This window comes from Python bivittatus, unplaced genomic scaffold, assembly GCF_059951505.1.
Source record: "Python bivittatus isolate LINGU-HERP-01145 unplaced genomic scaffold, Pbiv_v1 ctg000840_np1212, whole genome shotgun sequence".
Classification (NCBI taxonomy): Eukaryota; Metazoa; Chordata; class Lepidosauria; order Squamata; family Pythonidae; genus Python; species Python bivittatus.
The window spans coordinates 14184359-14203355 of NW_028277113.1; the positions used below are offsets into that span (position 1 = coordinate 14184359).

The following is an 18997-nucleotide window of genomic DNA, read 5'->3' on the forward strand; positions in this document are numbered from 1 at the left end:
GCAGTGTAGATAATGTCAACATTTTTTTACTAAAATAAGTGAAGTCCTGGCTTCATTTGCACATAATGGTGAATCACACTCATGCAGCTGAGAGGACAACAGGAACAGAGTTTTAGTCTTACTGTATCCTGGCTTTGCATCATTTTCAAGTCTGGGATCCTAATTTAAAGTTAACTTTGGTTAGCTTAAGATACCAGTTTCTGAAACCATGGTTGAAGGTGCCATGTATAGAACTCCAAGTTTCTGGTTCAGACATAATGCTATGCCAGAATTCAGTAAAAGTGCTGGTCATATAGGGGAAGAAAAGGAGAGGAGAAGGGAATGATTGACCTTAATGCATTGCTTGGAGTCATTTAGGCCTGTCTACATAGAATCAGTTCATGGTTTAACATTATGTACAGGTAGTCCTCACTTAGTGACCACAATTGGGACCAGCAACTCCATCGCTAAGCGCCACAGTGGCTAAGTGGAAGATCATGTGACTGTGACAGACTTATGATGTCACTTTCCATTCAGTCGTTAAGCGAGCCATGTTTCAAAGACTGAAACTTACAATTTTACTTCCGCATTCTCCATTAACTCTGCTTGTCACAAGCCGGTAGGGAAGCATGCAAATGGCAATCACGTGACCGTGGACGCTGTGACCATCATGAATGTGCGCCAGTTGTGAAATGCCCAAATGGTGATCACATGACTGTCGTAAATGCAAGGATTGGTCACAAAGCTGTTTCTTTTAACTGTTTTTCATTTTGGTCACTAAATGAGGCAGTTGGTAAGCGAAGACTACCTGTATAAGCCACCGTACTATCTTATTTCTTTTTGCTCAGTGATAGGATAGTGTCATTCTCAGTGTTAGAAGAAATGGCAGGATTTGTGGTAATGGTCTTGCAGTTTGGTGTTTCCAATATGACACTGCATCTGAAACATAAGTAGATCTATATATACCGTATGCAAATTCTTTGGAGAAAAGCCAAGAAGCAAATAGAACAAATATTGTTTCCATTTTTGTTAACTTGAAATTGCCCTTCTGGCTCCTTCCTTCCTTCCTTCCTTCCTTCCTTCCTTCCTTCCTTCCTTCCTTCCTTCCTTCCTTCCTTCCTTCCTTCCTTCCTTCCTTCTGTATAATCTTCCTAGATTTCCCAGTTATAAGCTTGATCCTATTTCAGTTTTTCTGAGGCAATTTTGTCATTAAAAAACAAAAACAAATGCTTTCTTTATTTCTGAAAATTAGAATGGGGAGGGAAAGCACAGAATCTGTGGTTAAATTATAATTGTCATCTTCTTGTTTTTTATACAGTTGAATATGACAAGGAATTCATGCCTTATCAGCATCACCACAAGGAGTTCAAATTTAATTTGTCTCAGATTCCAGAAGGAGAGGCTGTTACTGCTGCTGAATTCCGAATCTACAAGGACTGTGTTTTTGGAGGCTTTAAAAACCAAACCTTTCTGATTAGCATCTATCAAGTTTTGCAAGAATATCAGAACAGGTTTGTGCTTGCTGCTAAAACTGTGAAACCAATTTAGGCATAAAAATTCAGATTCTGTCAACTCCTACTTCACAAACCATTTTGTTTTAATTCTGTGGGATTAAAGCCATTTTTTTTTTAAAAAGATCATTATTTCAGTTTGTACTGTTTGAATTTTATACATAGAAAAGACTTAAAGACTTTTCAAAAATTAGTAGGAAACTTGTTTTTCACTGCAAAGATTCTAGAATCTTAAGAACTTGTTCTTGTACCGTGCAATTCTAGTGACTACATCCCAAAAAGCCATTATATAAATAGATATATGAACATGCACGAGTTACGTATTTTTACTTTGATATTTTAAAGACAAGTTTGGTTAGAAATACTTTTATTCTGTTTGTTGGTTTCTCCCCTCACTTAATTTAAAATGAAAAACTCTGCAAAAATTATGGCTAACATATAAGGGGGGGGGGGGACATTATGATATATTTGAAATATATTGTTTTCCTTTTCTGTTGGAATCAAACACTTATAGCGTGACAGTAGAGAAGTGACATTTCAAAAAGTAAGTCAGTGTTACTTTTAAGAAATGTCTAAGAAAATTCTAGCAAATGCTTTGTATAAGCAAAAAGCAAAAAAACTTTTTTTACTTAAAATAGTCTTTAAATCTTTAATGTTATTAATGTAGCTAAATTTTCAAGACATTGGTGAAAAGGTTTTAAATTATGATGATCTAAGCTGAAGTTAAGCCAAAGAGTAGTTGCTGTGCTATCAGTGCTAGGGGCAGGTATGTATTTTAATTTAGTGGATTAAGCTTAATTGAAAATTGATTCAGTGAAATCTAGCTTCTATTATCTCAATTCTAATATAGTCTTAATAGTTAGGACTTATGAACTTAAATTGAACCTAAAGCCAGATTTTGAAAAATGAAGTGGCACAGGTAGGCTGAAGTGATAGAATTTTAGATGAACTCAATCCTTTGCATCTAGCAAAAAAAAACACACATTTGCCTTCCTCCTGTCTCCCAAGGTCACTCCCACATACCATTATACTATATGACTATAGTTTTTTTTCTGATATACTAGTTTGCTACACACAAGCATCTTCAAACTGGATATTTATACATAATCATTTACTTGAGGTTAGATTTCTACCAGAATATTTTGGAACATGTTAATAATGGTGACTTTTACCCATATGGGGAGATACTGTAGCTCTCATAATGAGATACCAACACTGATGGATGATGCTATATTAGAGGTAGAACAATCTCATTTTAGAAATAATATGGCTATATTAAGTCCTTACCTTATGATGAACTTTCCTCTGATGTCCTTAGACTTGCAAGATTGATGTCAGCTTTGAGAGGTAGTCCAGACAAGAAGCACATCCAAGAGTACTTGCTCAATCTTTATTATAAGGTTACATTAACAGAATCTTGCAAGTCTGAAAGTACATCTCTCTCCCCTCGCCTTTACAGTCCAAGAAACTAGAGAGGGTTCCTTTTGAGACATTTGCCACATCCCCATTCCTTCTGTGGGCTCAGCTGCCTCTTATCTGACCATTGCCTAGTCTGCAGCTCTTCCTCCTGTCTCCCAAGGTCACTCCCACATACCATTATACTATATGACTATAGTTTTGAATATATCATCATTTAAATTTGCACCAGATTATTATTTAATTTAACAATGCATATTAAGGGTACTTTTTTACTGTTACTGTTTGTCATAAAGGTAAAAATGGTACTAATTGAGAAATAGTATAATTAGCCTAATGTGACTTATGCATATTTTTTCTATTTGATAAGAGATTTAAAAATACTTAATAGCCACAATGGGCCTTTCTACTTTATCTCTTAAAAATAAATTTGGGGGGGATTGTTATGCTTGCTAATTTTTACTCATATCACTGCAGGCTGCACTTTGTCATTATATAAAACAACTGAAAAGATTAATTGTATTATTCTACAGTAGATCAGGCTGATCTTAACAAGTCTGAGGGAATTACAGTTTTTCTCCAATTGTTTGTAAAAGTAACAAGCTAGTAACAGTAAAGTTACGATAAAATTTTACCTGTTTTCTGGTGGTATCATCTCACTTGAAACCATACTATTCACTCATCTGTTCCTCTATGTTAGTTAATCTTTGATTTAAATATGTACTCTGGGCACTGACTTTTGTTAACCAAGGTTGATTTACACAATCGTATTGAAGTTAAAATAATTTTTGATTAGGATTGTACTTGTGGATATATTAATATATGATTGGAAAATGGGGAGAAGAAATAAAGTGGATGGAGTGAAAGTGGGATGAATTCATGAAAGGGGACCAATTCCTTGGGATGGCACCAATGCCTTGGGAAGTGAGATTAGGTATGCTGCCCTTTCTTTCCTCCCTCTTTTTGGAAAAATGTGCCATAAGACAGATTTTATCATTTCTGCGGGGCTACTGTGAAATTATTATAACAAGAACGCTGTAAAAATAATGCAGATTGCTCAAGCTTCACCCTGTAAGAACTCATACGAGTATCCAAACCTTATTATTCCTTTCGGAGAGAGGGTAGAGGAGCTATTTTCTCCATTTCTTCTCTGGTGATGCTAAACAGTACAGTAACAGCAATAACAGTGCCTTCTTTTGTCAAGTCCACTTTCCCTTACAAATGAAGGGCACAGAATCATCATTGTTCAAATACGCTGTAAGTTGTAAAGGTAGCACTAATGACAAACCAAAATTTGGCAGAAGTTTCAAGCTTGACTTAGTATGGCAATCATGGTTATGTCTCTCCCAAGGGTAACCTGTAGAAAAAACAAAGGAAGGAAGAGGGATGGGATGAGGAAAAATAAATAGAAGGCATCTTGGGAAGGTATAAAGAGGAGAGTTGCCTCTTGCTTCCACAAGGAAAAATGTTTCAGTTTAGAATGAGTCAGATGACTGTGTAGCCATTCAGCTTATTGTGTATACAGTCTTGTTTATGCAGAGCCTTGTGTGCCATTAAGGAACATGGAAAAGAAAACAAACGGAAATGGGAGCAGTGCTATAGAAGGCAACAAACACATTTCTGTTCAGATATCTTACGTTTCTTCTTCATTCAAAATATTATACATTGTTTTTGTTGCTCGCGCTCATATTGTAAGCAAGCACTGCAGTCATTGTCATGTGCCCACTGAACAGAAATTACATCATGAATAAATATTGCCATTGAAATATCTTCTGGGTGGAATGGGCTCCATTCTAAATCCCACCCTAGTTTGTTATAAGAATTTAAGAGACAGTGTACTGAAGAACTGTAAGGGACTTTCAGCACAAATAATATTTCTGCATTATTGCTATTATTAATATTGGATTGGATCTACATTGGCCATACTGTATTCTGAATGAACAGACTCTGAAAGATACCAGCAACTCACAAAAGCTTCCAGTGGAGGAAAGAAATAGGTAATTTTCAGCAATCCCTTTTCCTGCATCTTCAGGCATGAATATCTGATTCAACCAAGACCTGAATTCTGAGCCAGAGCAAAGTAATTTGGAAACAGTTTTTCATTTATACAGGATAAAGTAGATGAATCTGAACATGCTCCATTCTGACTCTGGCCTGCCCTGAGGTATCCATCATCTATCTTATCAATCTACAGGTAGTCATCAACTTATGACCACAATAGGGACCAGAAAATTTATTGTTAAGCAGTGCATTTGTTAAGTGAGGCATCACATGACCAGACATGATTTTACAACCTTTTTTGCCACAGTTGTTAACTGAGACATTACATGACCGTGATTTGTGACCTTCCCTGTGGTTTTTCCCCACTGATTTTGCTTGTTGGAAGCTGGCTAGGATCATGTGACTGCAGGATGCTGCAACCGTCATAAATGTGCAATGGTTGTCAAGTGCACGAATTGTGATCACGTGACCACAGGGATGCTGCGATGGTCCTAAGTGCAAGGACTGGTTGTAGGTCACTTTTTTCAGCACCATCGTAACTTTGAATGGTTGGTAAATGAATGGTTGTAAGTCGAGGACTCCATCCATCCATCCATCCATCCATCCATCCATCCATCCATCCATCCATCCAAGCACTTTAGAAATAAATATAGAACAGACATCTTCAGATCATTTCCTAACAATGGGCAGAATATTGGTTTTTAACTTTCTTTTACATGAAGCTTGAATCCTGGAGGTTTGATCCTCTTTGAACCTTGCTAAATCTAGACCTTCCTGGAAATTTCTCTTCATTTTGAAGGAAACTATTAAAAAAAAGGAAATGGATGTTATTTTAAAATGTTTCTTATAACGTATGATTCCTCTGGTGGTGTTGTTTTTTTTTTTTTTTTTGAGGTGATAGATAAGAAGTGCAGAGAAAAAATGGTGGGTAATACAAACCAAGTTACTCCAGGACCGTTTATTTTTCATAGTATCTAAATACCCTGTTAATTCAGACCTCAGTACTCCTTCCTCCTATACTGCACTAATCAACTAATTTATTCAGATTATAGGGCAGTGGTCAGAGAAAGACTGTACTGTATGGTTGCCTCTTTTGCACCAAAACTGATTAATAAAAAGTGGCCTGGAACCTATGTATGAATTAGTTTAGGGAATAATAATAATATGAAAGCGTGGCAGTCTATTGCCGCTACTAATATTCTTTTGCTGTGTTGCAGTATAGTGTATAATAACAAGACTTAACATATGTCAGTATTTTCAGCACTGATTTACTGTATTTGTTGGTTTGTTTATTGTCTCCCTAACCATCAAACCACTCAAGGTGGCTTTCAAAAGTATTAAAACATCCCCAATATAACAGAAAAAGAAAAACCAAATAGCAACAACCACCCAGAGAATACAAAAATTAAACGTTCATAGCACACTAATGGGTTCACAAAACCCCATGGTCCAGAGCTTCCTTTATAGCCTGCCTAAAGGATAGCAGGTTTGGGACTTCTCTCCTCCCCCATCTTTTCTCCCATGTTCTCAAATAATAGAACTCCTAGTTCTATGAATGTCTAATTGAAAAAACAAGGTAGTGGTTAACTCACTTTGCAGTTTATGATATGTCTTGTTTTACAGAATTATTCTCAGGGTAGTGATAAAAAAGGATAAAGCAGAGACTTTTTAAGGGGTAGCGAACAGATATTGCTGGGGTTCAGTTTTAAGTCTAGGATATCCTTGTGCAGTTTGCAAGTAGGATTTACCCTTAAGAAAATGCATAGTTTCCTCAAAGGAGTTGAAAGAGAGATGCATTCATTTCACTTGCTTTATTGTTATAATATTGTTTATTATTATATATAATTTATTGTTATAAATTATTTATTTATAATATATTGTTCAAATACTTAAATATGAAAAACATATCTTTAAAAGACATTTGCAAACTGTATTTTCATGGATTGCATGTGAATATGGATTTCAAAAAGTTATATCATTCACCAGTTTTATTACTGGTATTAATCTTGGGCAGTATCTATCACTTGGTAAAAAAAATGAGGGATTTGAATTCTGTCCCCAGTGCTTCCAGATCTGTGCTAACAAGCAACAGCATCTACCTGTTCCATATGCAGGTTTTATTGTACATATGATGCAGGGCTTCATCTAGAAGATGGTTAGAACAAAAGCTTCTGGCATAACAACGAAATAGCCAGAAATTAGCTTTTCTTCTTGATATTACCAAGGAAATTATACAACTCTTTCTGGGTATTATAGATTTCTCCAACCAAATGAAGTATTGTAAGCATTTTTTCCTATTCTTCCTTCTGTTCCTCATCAATCCTTGTCTCTCTGCTTTAGCCCTAGTAGTATAGCATGTTTGCATTACTAGGTCATATACCAGCTTACTGTTGCTTACTGGTAATGCATGTTTTTGCATGGAAAAGATTCCAGTCTTAGTCCCTGGATTGTCTGTGATGACAGCACAAGATCAGTGGTCTGACTTGATATACAGCAGTAGGTCTGTGCAAGGTGTTGGATTTGAAGGCAGAAAGGTTCTTCAGAGTACGCATGGGCACGAGCATTTCATTTAATTCACAGGAAACAGCAGCTGCAGAAGGAAGCCATGCAATCCCAGAAAAAGACACAGTTGCTTTCATGAGTTATGGACAGATGCCGTGTTTGTGCTCCTCTGCTTCAAAGAACTGTTTTGCTTTCATATCTGAATCACTGTACAGCTCTGGAAGGCCATTTCCTGTGATCCTAACTCAGAAACGGCTCAGAAGTGGAAGATGGAAGTAAATATGCTACTTCTGAAAATTTATTATTTGAGGATAGCTTCATTTCACTTAATCATCAGATGCCTGCCTGAAATGAAAGGTTACTCATAAAATAGCATTGGATTGGGGGAAAATATCAGTGACGTATGCGCAAAACAGCTACAGAATTAATCAAGTCATCAAATGTAACCACATTAGGAAAGATACATACATACATAACTGTCACAACTTCAGTTTAAAAAAAAAGTTTGAGGTTACCAATATGCAGAGTCTAGACTGTTATGTCAATGTGTCATTGAAGAATAGTAAACATCCAAAAAAAGTTGAGCATGAGGAAAGTTTTATTGAGTAAGGATAATTAATAGCTCCATAAATTGCTGTTGATGTGCAATGGTCCTGTTAAGCACCTGGGTAACAGTGACCTTTGAAGACAGGCCAAAACCTGCAGTTCTTAAAATGTAATTAAAATAAGAAGGCCCCTGTTTGAAACTCAACAGATTGAGAGAAAATGGTCTCTGTTTATCCTCCCTGAATTTAAAGAAATATATCTGACTAGTTGGAAAAAAACAACTGAAGAGTTGGGCAGTAACTGTAGGAAAAGAGACTTTTTCTGGTGTATACCTAAAGTTTTTTTATTGCTTGATATGATGTATGCTTAAGAGAAAGAGGAAAATTATTTTTATTTGACTGTTTACTTATTAAAGCAGCAAAACCAACTGTTTTACTAATTACATTAAACTTTATAATACAGTTAGTGCTAGAAAAATCAAAAGCTTCAGGATTCTTTCCTATAGCCTTAGATAGAATTTTTGGAAAAAGAAATTTCAGATTGCATTGGAAATATTGTAATCAGTTGCAGAGTACTTGTCCCATGAATGCTGTAAATACGAAGTCAGGATATATTGGTTAAAAATAGCATGTAGAGTTGATATTTATAAAATAGCAAATGAACACTCTTCTTTCAAAGCTGGAGCTAATTTTTCCTTTCTTGAGAGCCTTGTGGTCTAGAAATGTGGGATGGAAATTCCAGAAATAAATGATTTCTGTGTGAGCAGCACATCTATCTTGCTTAGGTAGACTGGGCGCTGTTCTTTCTAGATCATCTGTTTGCTGACCTTATTTACTCTTGCAGAGGTTTGCTGCAGTAAAAATTGTGTTTACAGACATGCACGTACACATGCACACACACATTCACAAAACCACCTTGTATGGCCAAAAAAAAAAAATCTATAGAACCTATTGACTTCTCTAGCTAGCTAAAGACTGCGTTTGAGGATCTTCTAAGTGTGCGTAGTACAGCAGTTCAAATGGCAGGACTGAAGAGAACCAATCAGATCCCAATCAATTTGGAAATTTAGTGGGTGACTTTCATCCTAATCTACCTCATATGGTGAAGATTAAATATGGCGGACTGGACCACATTACTTATCACAGAAGAAAGGTTGGAATATAAATGTAACATGTTTATTGCATTTTTTAAAAATTTTGTTAAAGTAATTTACAGTCACAATCAATACAATAACACAGTAAAAACATAAACAATTGGCTATGCACTCATTGAAAATGTTTTCGGGAAAAGTGTTTTGGACCTTATGTGAGCACAGCACCTCTCTACTATTAATTAAACAGTGCCTTTTCTCAGGGTTCAATGTGAGCCCCCCCCCCCAAAAGGTATAGCTAACTCCTTAAAAGCAGCCAGATCTTTTTCAGGTTGACATGGAATTTGAAAAATTGATGCTGCTTTAATGAAGAAAGGTGCTATGCTTACTTCAGTCCAAACTATTTTCAAAACTTGCTGAGATCTGACAAAAAAGTAGATGTCCCCAGGGAAGGCTGGGGGTACAGGGAGAAGATGACATGTATTGTGACATCATCATGCAAATGATGCAACATCCATACCTGTGCCAGAAATCATAACATCATTATATAATTTGTGTCATTTGCACAATGACATCATGATGCATTTCATTTTAACATCATTGTGACTTGTTACAGACTCAACTGCTAATAAATAGTGAGAGCCAGTTGTTCAGGTGCTGGACTAAAAACTGGGTGGTCATGAATTCTAGTCTTTCCTTATGGCTTGGAAGCCAGCTTGGGAACTTCAGGCCAGTCACTCATAATCCAGCCGACCTCATAGGGAGAATAGGAGAAGGGAGCATTATGAATGCTGCCTTATGTTGTAAAAAATAAAGGGTGGGGTATATAAATCAAGTAATACATAAATAACAAATACTGCTGTCAGTAATTGATCCTCATCTTTCGGTCACAGAAAATGACAGCAAATCAGATTTCTTCTTGTTCTCATACATATATGATATTTGAGGAGTTATACCAGGATCCCACAGAGCTCTGTTTTCACATTTAGAGGCTTTATCCGTGAAACATGCTTTGCTTATATACTGCTGAAATGCTGAAGTGAAAGCTAGTGTGAAGCTCAAAAGAACACCAGGTCTACAGAAAAACAGATTTGTCAATTTTGCATCTTTTCTTTTCTTTTCTTTTCTTTTCTTTTCTTTTCTTTTCTTTTCTTTTCTTTTCTTTTCTTTTCTTTTCTTTTCTTTTCTTTTCTTTTCTTTGCAATTTTAGACTCATTTTGTTTTGTAATTTTTAAAAAAGCTACAACTGCATATGTGTATATGTCTCCTTATACTTACTATATTTGCAAGCAGTTAAATTGGGACAAAGGCAAGTTCAGACAAAAGGGGGCAAGTTCTGATAGATGGTTGGAGCCATGTTCTTTCTACCAAATGGAGAGATCAAATTTAGTCATTTAAACCTGCTCATTGTGCTGATGACTTCAGTCCTCTTTTGTGGGACTATATGGCCCTACTTTCCAGAATGCTTTTAATAAACTAGGTGGAACACCCAGATTGGAATGTAAACCTGGGGCAATCCCAGTCAAACTGGGAGGCATGGTCATCCTGATTCTCTCTCTCTCTTTCTCTCCACATATACATTTTTGTAACCATTTTTTTACTATGTGATTTTTTTTTTTGCAATTGCCCTTAATATAAAAATGTATTTGCCAGTATATTTGATATGTTCCTTTTTCTAATGTAAAATAAACACACGTTAATTGATTTTTTAAAAAAAACCCTCAAGGGGAGTGTATTGCCCAGTTTGTAGAAAAGTGAATACTATGGCTCATTTTGTGTACTGGTTCAGAAATGATAAATTGATTAAATCTGCATTAAAATGAACAAAGTACTTTTTCAATTTTTTTACTTTAGTATGGTAAATACACTCTTTATTTAAATGTTAGTAATTTAAATCCTACTAAGTCATTAACAATCCCTCTAGATTTTCATTAGTTTATAAGAGGGCCAGTCTTTTCTGTTCTGTAAAGTACTGTTTCTCAACCTTGGCTGAGAACTCCCCTTAGAACAAAGTCTGTATAACAAGTGTTAGATATATCTTTCCTGTTGACCGAATTGCTTCTTTAATGGTGCAGATTAGAGGAGATGTCCTGCTTTCTATTTCTGTTCTGCTGGCTGGCTGGGGAATTCTGGGAGTTGAAGTCCACACATCTTAAAATTGCTGAGTTTGAGAAACACTGGCATAAAGTTATCAGGAAAGGTTAAGTGAGGTCAGAATGAGGAATGGAATCATGCAGCCTGCTGCCACCTTGAAGAACCCCCCTTAGAAAAAAGTCTGTATAACAAGTGTTAGATATATCTTTCCTGTTGACCGAATTGTTTCTTTAATGGTGCAGATTAGAGGAGATGTCCTGCTTTCTATTTCTGTTCTGCTGCTGTTATGTACATAAAAGGGTTAAGGCTGGAATGACAAAGGCCATTCCCTTTGGGACTGTCCATACTAATTACCCACAGTATTGTTTCCAGCAGCTCTGGAAACTTCTCTACCTTTTGATACAGAGATATAGATAATATAGACTATTATTAAACTCTGTGCCCTTTTATTCCCGGCCTGGTCTTCATGTCACTCTTTCCCTGCTATTGCCTTCTTTTTATCCCAGTTCCTGCTTGTTAGCTGTTTTTTATGCTTGCTAAATAAAATTAAGCTATATTGTTTGCTAGCTGTATTGAGTGATGTGCGTGCTTGCTGTGATCTGGATATAGGGATTGACTAGGTGGGTACTGGGTGCAAACTAAATCGGAAATTACCCACAGTAATTTTCTAATGGCAACGAGCCACTCAGAAGCATCATGTACTCTGGTGCAATGAAACAATGACTTCAGGTACCAGATTGGGAGGGCAACAGTTAGAGCTCCTCAGGGCTTGAAGTGATTGCTTCTGGATAATAGGGTGTGATATGCTATCTCTGTGTGCAAATGGGAGATACTCTTTTTAATTTCCTCATTTTAAAGAAAAAATCTTTGCAGGAAGAACATTTGTCTCTAGTCCATTTCCCCTCCCCCCATTTTTCTTACAAAAATGTGGTCACCCACTTACAAGACTGATAATTCCATTCTACCATTTGATTTCTTTTATTTCATTAACCTATTGGTGTATGTGTATACACCTAGCTCTCCACATTACATGAAATGAGGCGGTAGTAGAATTCTAGACTCTGTCTCTTCAGAATAAGAAATGAGTTTTAGGCATTTGAAGAATTCCCATAAAATATTTCATGCATATATACCAGAATGTGAAGAAGCTGCATCCTGAGTTATACGAATTTGTTGAGTTGTACAAATCCTTTGAAGGAGATGCTTTGCAATATGCAGGAGAACATATGAAACATCTCTTTTTGAATCATGAAAGCAGATGTCTTGTTCCAGCTGTGTACAGTTGCTTCAAACACTACTCCCATTCCCATAATTTGTAAAAATATGTATCTAATTATATCTCAACCTTCTCTAACCTGGTGTATTGTACTACAGCTCCCATAGTTCCATAATAACATAACCAATACTGTGGAATTAAAAGAATTCTAATCCTACACACTAAGTAGAGACCCAATTGGGAAAAGCCATTACAGTAAGGATAATTTAGGGCTGCCATATCTTAGTTGCAAATTCTGGGTGACCACTAGATGGCAGAAAACAATTTGAGCTTACATCTATTGGCCTTCTGAATCTTTGCAGCCTAGATATGATAGTCCTCTAAATAATGGTTCCACCTTTATAAAAGTAGGATTAAAGGCCCTGATAAAATAACAGTGATACACAATGGAATTATTTTTACCATTGCTTTAATGATTTCAATATTCAGTGCAGTTCTTTTCATACTCCTAAGCTGTTGTTTTCCCCCCATTTCTTTTCCACCTTCAGAGATTCAGACTTGTTTATGCTGGACACCAGAATAGTATGGGCCTCAGAAGAAGGCTGGCTAGAATTTGACATCACTGCTACTAGCAACATGTGGGTGATAAACCCTCAGCATAATTTGGGACTCCAGATGAGTGTGGTGACTAGAGACGGTAGGTATTAGACCAACATATTTTAAACATCTGGCCAATGACCTTGTCATTAATTGGAAGCTATGTTTATAGCATTCAGCTGTGATGTGATCTGGCTCATGTAGTCACACAGCTGTGATATGATAGCTGGGTTCTGAATCCAACAGCACAGATTGAAAGCTTCTCCTTGTCTATTTTATCCCATGTCTGTAGCTATGAAATACTGAGAATTCCTGGCTTGTGGATATTGGTGGCGGTTGTTGAAAAACTCACTGAAAGTACTTTTTTGTAGGAATGACTACTACATATAGGGTAATTAAACCATTGCCTAGGAGAAAGACAGGAGCTTTAATGTGTTCTCTTGACTGGATCAGAAATCATACTGCTTACTTTTCTCTGTAGATTGACAATGGTGATGTAATGTCATAATGCAAAATACTGCATCAGTCTATCAGGCTGTACATCTGATGAAGCTATAGAACTTAACTTGTGTAATGCTGGTGGAGGTCCTCATGTTACATTTCACTTTTGCAATAGGCCACATATCTTTTGTAGTTAAACAGGTTGGTAGAATACCCTTCAGCTTCAGCTGATGGGGGAGCATACCATTTTTAGCTGTTTAACCAGATTCAAATATTGCACTAAGCCACAATATGGCTTAGTTGGTTTTGACTTAGTGTGCTATGCCAATCCAGCCATTCATGTTTGTAAACTCTGATTTATAGATTACCACCTTGTGCAAATCCAGCGATCAAGGCTCATATGATGCAGTTACTAGATGATTTAATTGCTTCCCATTTGTTGTTCAAAAAGACTTTTTGAAGAATAATGATGATTGCGGGAAATGTTATGCAAGACAAAAGAATTATGAGAAATAAATTTGATTCAACTGCAGTATTCATACATGTCTCATGTTATAATTCCTAAATCTATGATATTAGCTATTGAACAGAAAGAACAAGCAGGAGGAAATTAAGGAGCAAAATGTTACATGCATGAAAACAGCTGCTTGGCTCAAAAGAGCTATTCAGAAACACTGTGCTCTTTATATGACATACTACCTTTCTTGGTTAATTTATAGGTCTCAGTATAAACCCTAGAGAAGCAGGATTAATAGGTCGAGATGGCCCTTATGATAAACAGCCTTTCATGGTGGCTTTTTTCAAAGTGAGTGAAGTTCATGTTCGAACTGTTAGGTCAGCTCCCAGCAGACGCAGGGACCAGAGCAGAAACCGCTCCACACAACCTCAAGATGTTTCCAGGACATCCAGTATCACAGGTAACCTCTTACATACCTGCTGAGCCATGTTTATTCATTACACATCATTCTGAACACTTTACATTTATGAATTGCTTTTAATTCATATCTAATTCCTTTCCTTTCTCTTCTGTAGTTATTTATGTTAAATAAAAGAGTAGTCCAAACATTTTAATTGGCCCTTCAACTTTATGCACATGAAATCAAGTTTAATATACTTTTGCAATATTTATTTGTTAAGTACAAGTTATCTTCCATATACTGTCCTTAGAGCCATTGATTCACAGCCAGTTTTGAAGCCTACCAGTCTCAGATTGTTTTTGGTGTAAAAGATGAACATTTAATGTATGTACCAACCCAGTTATGACAGAATTTTAACTTGGCTGACATCTTGTATTGGTGATGTCTTGTGATCATAATGTTATTTTGGTTAAACAGAAAAGTTACAATAGCAAAAGTAGGAATAGTAACCTCAAAGCTGTAATGCAGACACAGAGTCATCATTTTTAGATTACAATATTTCTGGGCAAAATCTGATTAATAATTTTTAAAGGTGATACGGTTTTTAGGCTTAAAAAGAGAGTTTCTTTTTCACTCAAAGCCTGGTTTACTATTTCAGATCATAATCTTAAAATTAATGTAATCAACAAAGGAACATTGGAATTGTAGTAATGAAAGGAATTTGTGTTAGTTCAAATAAAATATTCAACATGGCTTGCTGGAACATTTTCAGCAAGTTGTGTTTTGCTATAGTTTAAAAAACTAATGGACTTCAGATAATACAATTGAAACATAGCAAGCTTATGTATATTGAACAATTTGTTCACCTAGTAGTCATTCAAGACTCAGACATGCATGCGTGTGTATATGTGTGTGTGTATAATAATCAGCCCAGATCAACCCATTGCAGGACGAAAGCCTCTTCGTTGAAAGTTATGGACTGTAATCTACACACTAATCCAGTGTGGTTTGGTAGATAGATGTTTTCAGCGTCCCATTCTAGGGCTCTAGAGTGAGTGACTGAGCCAGAATCACCCAGGCTTCCATGCCTAAGAGAAGGCCAGAACCTGGATCTCCCTGTTCCTAGTCTCAGCACCTTCACCATTATACCATACTGGCTTTCATAGAGATAAACCCACACAACTACCTAATTCTTGTTTTTTAAAGAATTGGAGATGTAAGGACTAAATCTTACATTCAACAGAGGACTGAGTGAATTTACATTCACTAGAAACTGGGTTATTTTCTTCCAGAGTTACTGTTTGTTATGTATCTTCAAGTCAGGCCTGCCATTGGTGACTTTATGGACAAATGCTGACATCTCAACCTGTCTCTGACGATCCACCTTATTTGCTATCTTCCATTTCTTCTGCATTCCTCAGTGTTGCCAAGCACACTCATTTTTTTCTAATTTATCATCTGCTTGAATCATCTTTGCAAAGAATGTGAGTGTCTGCTTCCTGATCATTACCTCAAGGGAGCAGTCAGTCTTGTCTTCATTAATTTCATTCTTGTAGTCCATAGTAATCTTAATTGTCTCCAAATCCTTAATTTGGAGGAGTCTACTTTCTTTCTCTTGCTCTTAATGAACGTTGGTTTTTCATATTAATATGTTACTACGGGGAAAAAAATGCTATAGTTATTGTGATCTTTGTTGTCATAGAAGTATCCTTTTTCTTCATGAGCTTATTATTATTTTTTTCCTCCAGCATTGTCCATCATTATCTATTCTTGAGCCCCCAAAAATTAAATACCATGTTTACTTTTTCCTGGTCAACTCTGAATTCACTAAGCATGATGGCATTACCTTTGTCAGCTTAATATTTCACATTAACCCAGATTTTTCATTTTTATTTTCATAATGAGCTCTTCTAAGTTTCCTGACTTTCAGTTAAAGAAATAATATCATGTATATGTCTCAAATTATTAGTGTTTCAACCTCCAGTTTTGATTTCAGCTGTCACCTCTGCCATTCTTAAAATATATTAAAAAGGTATGGAGACAATATATCTTTGTCCTACTACTTTCCGTATTCAGAACCACTTTGTTTCTCCACATTCATGTCTTACAGTAGCTTTTTGTTCATTTTAAAGGTTCCTCATAACAATAATCAAGCGTTCTGGCAAATTTATTAGCTTTAATACATTCCACATTCTGGCCTGATCCAGACAAAGGCTTTGCTGTAGTCAATAAAGTAATAAACTTTCCTTCTTAAATTATCTTGCTTTCTCCATAAACCATTTGTTTGAGCTAGTGGAGGTGTTTTCTGGGGTAGAAAAGAAGAAAGATATTTGGGCAGCAGAATACCAACAAGATGATTATTTGCAACCCAACTCCAAGCAGAACTCCCCTAGACATCTCCATTTTCTGGTGAGAGAGGAATCAGAGCCCAGTAGCATTAGAAGTGAATGTATTTCACAAAAGCTGATACCTTTTAATAAAATTGGTTAGTTTGAAAAAGTCCTACCATAGAATAGCAGAGTTTTCCTCCTACAATGCCTACTCTGGAGAGACAGATTTCTGATAAATAATTATAGCCTCTCCCTTTTAACTTGTGCTGGTGCTATGTTGATTATTTGGGAGGACTGATCTGAGTAGGTCACCCTACCAGAACTCAGTAATGAAAAGCAAATCAGCCCTTTCATCCAGTTAGAAGGGGAGAACAGCAAAGCAGTTAAAGACTTGCGGATGGGGAGTGCAGGATAGGGTGAGAAAAGGACTACTCATAACACTTCACTATTCCTCTGATGACCTGATCTCTAACTCTTTTCTCTGGCCTTCCTAAAACATTGCTAATAAGAATGCCAGATTCTTTTGCTTGCACACATTTTCACAGGCATGTATTAAACAGGAACAAACAACCCTAACTTGCAGAAAATAACCTAAACCTGCTGTTAGTCTAGCACTTCTTCAAATAATTAATCCCCTGACCATTAGCACCAGAACTAAAAATGATGGGCCCTTGTCTTTGTTTTGGAGAAAGAACCCTAAGACTGTCCTCTTTGGTGTAACCTTTTGATAGCACTGTGCCACCAATATTAGGATCCGGAAGGATTTGGCCAAAGTAGTTTCCTCTCCCAGTTTGGTTCTCAGACCCCTTTATGATCTAAGTCAGAACTAGATGATAAAGTGATAAACTGAGTGGGAATTGCAATCTCATCATTGTCACAAAGGAAGCAAACTTAAAGCTTCCCTTCTCCCAGAAATCTGAGTTCCATAAGAACACTGGATATTGACTTTAATCTTGTTTCCTTCCTGGTAATCTTAACTGTGTTGAAGAAGAGAACACTGAAAGAAGACTCTGATGCATTCTTTTTAATCCAAGTGGATTCCTATGAGCCCACTAATATGCAGTTTGGTGAGATATCAGAAAAGGATTGCAAAGGCCATTGCAATCTGAACAACTCTGATAGCATTTAGTCAACTGATATTTGAGATACAGTGGAGGACATTCATATCCATTAGCCTGCAGATGGCAAATATTAAGACATTGGTATATAATTGAAAGGGAGACAGTTTGGTGTAGTGGTTAAGGCATCAGGCTAGAAACTGGGAGACTGAGTTCTAGTCCTGCTTTAGGCACAAACCCAGCTGGGTGATCTTGGGGCCAGTCATTCTCCCTCAGTCCTAGGAAGCGGCAATGGCAAACCATTTCTGAAAAACCTTGCCAAGAAAATTGCAGGGACTAGTCCAAGCAGTCTCCAGGAGTCAGAAAGTGACTCAGGCACCCCACCCCCCGCAAATAGTGAAACACAACTGAAGTAAGAAAGGTTATGGTTTTTCTTGTGACTTAAGCCATGATAAGTGAAGTTCTACATCCCAGATTTCCAAAATCCAAAACAGGCCCTATCAGGTGCTGAAGTTATGCTTTCAGGTAATTTCAAATCAACAACTTGCAAAATTTTAACCTGTTTTAAAGCAGGTGTGGGTAGCCTATGGTCCGTGCAGCATCTCTACTCTCCTGCTTAATTTTGCACCTTGAATGCTGAAAATCAGCAATGTATTACATCTTGAGGAGTGCAACTTATCAATGCTGTGACTGTGGGTTTTAAAACTGGGTTCACAGTTAAAAACAATGTTTACTTTTTATTTTAGAAAATTCCCTGCAGGAAAAAAGTGTGTGTGATAATACCCCACTCATGTAGTAGCCATTGTAGTTTTTGTCTCCCATATGCTAAGCGCACCTTTGCCTATCAAGTTGCCCACCCTTGCTTTAGAACCATAAAGTGTCTTCCATCAACCTACAATTAGTTTCCAACTGTTTTTTTTAAATACTTCCTAACAGATTACAACAGCAGTGACCTAAAAACAGCTTGCAGAAAACATGAACTTTATGTTAGCTTCCAAGACTTGGGATGGCAGGTATGTAGTGTTTCTGTCTCAATAAATATACTCCTAAAACAGTATCTGGAATATTGATGCTAGTTCTCTTTTTAGCAGTTTTGTGTGTATGTGTTCTACAGAAGTAGATGCAGGGAGAAAGAAGAGCTCCTTGATTATTCTGCTCAGTAATATATTTGTCATAATCTTAACTTGGATTGAAGAGCAACTTTTAGTGTACAGACTACAATAAAAGTCATCCAGACTCGCTCTGCAGTGAGATGGGCAGTGACAAATCTGAAATATAAACAAACAAATAAAAATGCTTTTTCAACTGTTTTTCTAGAATATACCTAATACTTACCTTTTTTTGGTTTATTTTACAATA

General features: G+C 36.5%; 1 protein-coding gene across 1 annotated transcript in view; it reads left to right on the top strand.

Moving 5' to 3' along the window:
- Positions 1–18997, top strand: part of BMP6 (bone morphogenetic protein 6) — an 86960-nt gene that overhangs the window by 64640 nt on the left and 3323 nt on the right. Inside the window, exons 2-5 of the mRNA XM_025176419.2 lie at positions 1298–1490; positions 12904–13052; positions 14113–14310; positions 18575–18651. Of these exons, the coding sequence (XP_025032187.1) occupies positions 1298–1490; positions 12904–13052; positions 14113–14310; positions 18575–18651 (617 nt within the window). The remainder of the gene's footprint in view (positions 1–1297; positions 1491–12903; positions 13053–14112; positions 14311–18574; positions 18652–18997) is intronic.